The sequence below is a fragment of the Ascaphus truei genome, chromosome 1 (assembly GCF_040206685.1).
Source record: "Ascaphus truei isolate aAscTru1 chromosome 1, aAscTru1.hap1, whole genome shotgun sequence".
Lineage (NCBI taxonomy): Eukaryota > Metazoa > Chordata > Amphibia > Anura > Ascaphidae > Ascaphus > Ascaphus truei.
The window spans coordinates 221,022,319-221,029,011 of NC_134483.1; the positions used below are offsets into that span (position 1 = coordinate 221,022,319).

Below are 6,693 nucleotides of genomic sequence, written 5' to 3' on the forward strand. Positions count from 1 at the left end.
CCACTGTCATCGTAGGGTGCCGCTTTTGTAGGGACGGCCGTAGTAGTTAGGGACCCACACTTTAGTGCGGTTCAGCTGCGGAGTTGCGGACGCCATCTTGGTCTGGAGGACAGACAGCACAGCATCACGGAGTGACGGCGAAAGGCTGGAGCAACACTGGGTATCTGTGTGAAGTGGTGTGGTCACCGTAGTGACCGGAAGGTATCTTTAATCAGCAAGTGCACCTACACCGGTCATCAGGCGCTGATCCCGCCTCCCACTAACTAATTGGGGGCACCAGTGTGCCAGCAGACTATGCTATGCAGATACTAGTTACAGGACATACTCCTAGGGAGAGTGGCAGAGCCACCTGTGTGCAGAACATTATACCTAACAAGGTGTGGCTGAGCCACTGTGTGTGTGTTACATGTTGAGATATATAGAGTACAAGGGTTAAGACGTGTCACGTATATTCTCTAAGCTTTCGTTAACTAATAGAAATAGTAAAAGGTTGCCTGTTGCACAATACCGTTGTATGTTTCTTACTCAGGGTAGATTCTCTAATATGGGGATCCTGGGTAAGTGGAGGCGCTACACCATAATAGTTAAGGGTATGACCCCAGGCTCTCCCATGGCGGAGGCTCAGAGCTCCTGAAACCACAGGTATATACAACACCAGTAGTTCCTTAGATTCTTGGATTCACAAAAAGGGCTACAAGTATATAGCATACTTGTTATCTTGCGTTTGTGTTCTTGCGTTTGTGTTCACTTTATATGTATCTACGCAATGTTATTGGTGTTTTTACATGTATTACATTATGATATATTTTCCCTGGTATTCTAGTACCATTATATATTACGTGTTTTTTATGTTATTCATTTGTTTTTAATTTATTTCATGTCAGTTTATGTATTGTGGTCATATGCTTTTTATTTTAATTTTTCTCTTTATGATTAGAGTCCAGTAACTTGCTCAATGTTTATCTATCTTCTCTTTAGTCATTAGGATGTTTTTGTCCCATTCGTGATTATTGTGCTTATTGACATCGCAGCACTGTGTTACGCATGCGCAATGATTAGCATTGCGTGTAGCCGCCATGGCGATTTGTCCTGTATTGAGGGTGGTTGGAACTGTAACATTATCTGCTGCTTTATGTTTTGCCCATAACAAATATGGCCACACTGCCTGTGGGACGTTTTTTGCCCTTAGAATGGCACTGGGTCGCTCTGCGCATGCGCAATGATGCGCATTGCGTCATGACATCATCAGGATTCCGTTTTTTGGCGCAAAACGGTTCACAGGTAAGAGGGTATTTAACGGATGTCATTACATTGTGTTTTATCCTTGAAAAAGAACGCTGTGACGTTCGAAACGCATTGGATGGGTCTTTTGTCACATTAAAGTGCCCTTTTAATTTATTTTTGATTCTGGGTCCTTCCTGCTCCGTTTTTGCTAGTGCGCTTTTGTCCTCCATACTTACCTGTTATACTGCATATCTAAAGCTGCACAGCCTGCCTACCACTCCTAGGATTGTGAGTATTGCTTATGTTCAGGGGAACCTGCCAATGAGATTGAGGGTGAGTGGGCTTGTACCATCTACCACCTGTCTTCAGGAGGATAGTACCCATACTATTGCATATTAAGTACTATTTAATTACTCATTTTTTCTACCTTGGTTTAGTGGTTTGGCTTACTTCATTTGGTTATACCTGCATTAGAGCGCTTTAGCCTATTTTTTCAAACTTTAGAACCCACCTGTTAAATGAAGCATTCCAATAGACCAGCTCATGGCTACTGTCTTACGCCCACAGTCACTCTTACCAACGACTTCCATCTACTGCACTTACCTCCCTCACCTGCCGTCTCTGTAAGTTTCCCAACATTCCACTTACATTGTAACCTCTCGGGGAAGGGATTTCCTTTCCTATTGTATAATAATTTCCTGTACTGTAGTCTCGTTAGGAAAGTGCCAAGTACATTGTGGGCACTATATAAATAAAGATGTACATACATTCACAAAATGATCAGAAAAATGCAACTTTATTGAAATCTTGCTACAGGAATAAATAGTATGGGGGAGAAAATACTGGGAGACCCAAATCAGGGTCAGATAGGGTCATACAAAAAGCGTAACAGGGGGAGGAGAGTGCACGAGGGAGATATACAGGACCCCTTATTTGCAGTTGCCCCATGTTGCCATACGGTTGTTGATCGGGGTCTTCATGAAGTGAGTGGACTTCATATACGCAGCAACATGAGGCAAAGCCTGGGAGAGGAAGAAAGGATATATCAGCTTAACGACTGTTAATGAGCTTCATAATTGTGGGAGAAAATCAGATTCCAAATCTCCCCCCATGTGACAACCAAGTAATGTGAATAATGACAGGAAAATAAATAACCGATTATTCATTATGAGCTGTGCAGAATAAGCCTTTCCTGGACTCAGCACAGCAGACTTCAGTCCACCCTCAACCATTATACCCACATACTTACTGCCCTCGTGTCCAGCTAGAGTGGAGGCTGAAGGAGCCCTGATGGTAACAGACCTCCTGTAGTGTGCACAGATATCCCTGGCATGGGATGACAGCTGTTGGATGCTAATAAGACAGCCATAATTGGGATAATAAGACAGTTCTGGGGTGAAAGTCACCTCAATTCGGGTCAGGAAATCCTGTAGGTTGGTGAAGTTTTGCAGACACGTTGGTTCCAGCATTCGGTGTTGATCCAAAACATCGTACATCAGGAAGTCAGCAAAGGTGATCTGGGGGAGGAGGAGGAGATTGGAGGCAGTCAGGATCTCTCCTCCACACCCTGGTGTGACCCCTGACAGTACGCCAAGGCATCATCTGGCACTGCCATAACCAGGAGGAGGAGAGAATACAGATGCGGAGAAGAAGTAGAAGCAAGAGATGATAGGATGTAGTAGGGAGAGGAGAGAGCTAGCTTGAGTGAAGAGATGGGTGCTTGAGGGGGAGAGGGGCACCTTTTCTCCTGCAATCCAAGCTCCGTCTCCAAGGAAGCGAGAAAATCTTGTTAGAGCGACAGGCAACTTCTCCAGGTATGGTCCCTTCAGGGTCTCCTGGGGGGGGGGGGTTGGAAATATGTTAATCTCTCCCCTTATTTTGACCTCTTCCCCGCAAATATCTCTCCAGCCATCAGACTCACAAACAGGGGGTTATAGGCAATCGTGACAAGGTCCCGCCGAAAATCCATGACCTGGTTCTCAATCAGATCCACACGGAGCTTCTCCCCCTCCAACTCCCCACCTGGTAGGTGGGAAAATAGACTCAATGGGAGAGGAAGACTCAATATGGTGGGGGGGGGGGGAAAGAGCTAGAAAAACTTGGGGGCTGATTCTGGACGTGCTGAAGCTGCAAATGGGCCATTTTCAGTCAAAATTCCCAAATTATGTCAACGTGCAAATTTAGCTAAAAACAGCTAAACCTATAATTGGGGGAAGGAGAGAGACATCCCTCAAGGGGTATGACTCGGACACTGTGGGCAGATTCTTACACAGTCCATGTTTGCGTGCAATGTAGCGCAGGATGGCGTTACTCTGTGTCAGCTTTACATCTTCGTCCAACAGGTACGGCAACTGCAGGAGGAGAGGGTAACTAGAATCACCCCTCAGGAAATGGGATTCCCCTCCAACCTCCCACAGTCTACAAACTGAATCATCCCACCAATTTAGGAGTTATTAGACCCCTTTTACACTAGGGAAATAAAATTCCCCTCCATATCCCCCACCCACTTCCCCATAGCCCACCACCCATCCCTGGGGTCACTTGTACATTGGGGAAGTCCAGTCCCAGCTTCTCCTTCTCGTCCAGCCACTGGCTCTGGTCATAATCTGGGGCTATGGAAGAGATGAATCTGTGTGACACCGATACACTGCACACAGGAAGTGGCACACACTGCACAGAGGGTGGCACTGTGTGTACACACTGTTACAGGTTCTAAAATACATAGGCTGGGAATCATTAAGCCGCAATGCATTGCAACACTCCTGATGTGGCATTAATGGCCACTGATGAACACCAATTAACGCAAGATTGGGGTGTGATATTCTTACCCTGCATCACAGCTAAGTGAGTGCCAGCTATAGTGCAATAGGGTCACGCCACATGCAAGTTATCAATGCATTTGCACTCACAGCTGTAAGGCTGATCCATGCATCTACTACGGTCAGGATAAAGCATGATAGTTCAAACTACTTTTATTTATACAGTCACAACTCTGCTTTCTCTGTAAAAGTAAGTTATCAGAATTATTGTGTGAATCTTTCAGAAGTTCTCTGCCCCATCACCCATCTATATTGAAGTCAGGTGCAGTAACAGCTTTCAGCAAGACACTGATGCAGGGAGGTGGTGGGTGTATATAAACGAATCCACACCAAATAGGAGAGAAAATACTCCACAAACAGACTGTTTAACCCCTTCCAGGGGTCCTGGCAGAAGGCCGTAGCGATACCAATGGTGCATAGAGCAGAGTGGTTAAGGGAGTCACAAAACATGGCACTGAGTGCTACCCCACACGTGTGATGCACTCACCGTCACCAGTCACATATAGTTTCTCCTCATACAGGGTCTCCGTGAATTCTAGCAAGAGACGGATGGAGTGAGCCAGCTACAGGATGAAGAGAAAAAAGGAGCGGTAGAGAATGGATAAGTGAATAAACACCCTAACACCCAGTTATAGACATTCTTCAATATTACCCTCCTCCTTCCATTGTACCCCCATAAATTCAATATTACCCCTCCTCCCAGTGTACCCCCTAAACCTGCAATATTACACCCCTTCTCCAAGTGAACCCCCATTCCTTCAATATTACCCCCTCCTCCCAGAGTACCCCCTAAACCTTCATTACTCCTCACAGTATACTCCTCAACCATTCAGTATTACCCCTTCCTCCCCATATACCCCTCTCTGTACCTTCAATAGCACTGTATACCATCCTCCCCAAATTCCTTAATGCTACCCTCTCCCCATTCTTCATTACCCACCTCCTCCCAGTATACTCCCCCCATTCCAATCAATATGATCCTCTTCCCATATACCCCCATAACTTCAATATTACCCCCTCCTCCCCATAACCCTTCTTATTTCCATACATCAATATTACACCCTCACCATATCCCCCATACAGCATTACCCCCATCCTCCCAGTAACCACTTATACTGTAGTATTATCTCCCCACAGAGACTCACCCCTCGGATGTCCCAGTACCCCAGTATCACCATCCTGCTCTATATCAGGCTATGACCCTGCCCTCCTAATAAATTCTCTTAACTATGGACAAGCTAAAGATCAGGCTCTGAGCTTGTCACGTGATATACTGTCTCACAGCCAATCAGGTCTGGCAAAACTCCAGCCTCCCCTGCCCCAGACAGCTGAGGCCATTTAAAGGGACAGCACAATCACAAGCAGCAATTGAGATATTTATTATGGATTTTGTGGTTTCTACAACAAACCTTAGTAGCCATTTTATTCTATCCCTGAGGCTCAGAATGTCAGGATTTGGAACATGGATCCGTGAAGTCTATATATCTGGAGCCAAAATTGCATCATTATTTTTACTCTGCGGCCCTGAAGCAGGAATATCCTTAAAACCTGACCTGTTGGTGACCCTAGAGGACGGCAGTTGGCCACCCCTGCTGTAGTGAAACTGTTAGTTCCCTTTAAGTGAACAGCTCTGACTATAACCATTATTTGGGATTACGGTTTGTATTGTTTTCGTAAAATCAGTGTATTTTTTGTAGAGTGTTTGTATTTCATTTAAAAAAAAATCAGTGATTATCAGTGTTAACGGGAAAAATGACACACATTTGAATTTGGAGTATTAGGTTTTTATCGTTTCCATACGCCCCTTGTGTTTCCTTTATCTCCTACCTGTGGCTGCTACAAGAGGTGGAACTTAATGGGAAACAATGCTTTATTTCTGGTGTTTATCCCTTTTATCTGGAAGTGTGAGGTGATCATTCCACGCTTTGATTTGCAGTGATTGTTACTCTTCTCTACTTTTTTTTATTAAACTCACCATATTATATATTGTCTATGTTTTATTTTTGAGTAGATAAAATGGCTCAGTGAGTAAAGACACTGAAAGTGAGTTTGAATGAAGGTTCAATTCTTGGTGGGAGCTCATTGTGACCTTGTGTAAGCGTTTCATTTGTTTTTTATATAATTTTTTTAAAATTATAATACTTATATAACTGGGTCCCCCTTTGTCACGCTTACCTCTGTAACAGTGGGGGAGTGTTGCGGCAGCTAGTGGCGGGCGACCCGGTCGCCGGAGGCTCCTGCGGCTCCCTACGTAGGGTGTAGCCATCTTAGATGCGATTGCGCTTGCGCAGTGTAAGCGCGCAAAGCGGCGGCCCATAGGAAAGGCTCTATACAGGGACTAAATGTCCCATGAGCCTCAGGGACCAGGGTCACATGGCGCACCCTAGCCAATAGGGCTCTTGGATTCCACTGCTTGCGATTAGCTACATTTTGCTACATTTTGAACACTGTGAGGACCGCACTAGTCAGAGCTGGGACAAGGAAGGGGTAGGTTGCATGTGCAGGCGTCTCTGGCACCTGCACTAGACCTGATATCCCTTGGTAGGCCCCAGCTAGGCCCCGACTCCACTGTGTAATTTGTGGTTGCTGCAGGGAAAGGCCCATAGATAGGAACACTGCCCCTGTAAAACCAAACCATAGAGACAAAGCC

General features: G+C 45.4%; 1 protein-coding gene across 1 annotated transcript; it reads right to left on the reverse strand.

Moving 5' to 3' along the window:
• Positions 1 to 2,153: 2,153 nt before the first annotated feature.
• LOC142470349 (glutathione S-transferase Mu 5-like) lies at positions 2,154 to 5,221 on the reverse strand. Its single transcript, XM_075577225.1, has 8 exons — positions 5,189 to 5,221; positions 4,531 to 4,606; positions 3,772 to 3,836; positions 3,494 to 3,575; positions 3,146 to 3,246; positions 2,964 to 3,059; positions 2,631 to 2,741; positions 2,154 to 2,246 (listed from the first exon to the last, which is right to left on the reverse strand). Exons 1-8 carry the CDS (start codon positions 5,219 to 5,221, stop codon positions 2,154 to 2,156), a joined length of 657 nt encoding a protein of 218 aa, XP_075433340.1.
• Between the last annotated feature and the right edge of the window lie 1,472 nt (positions 5,222 to 6,693).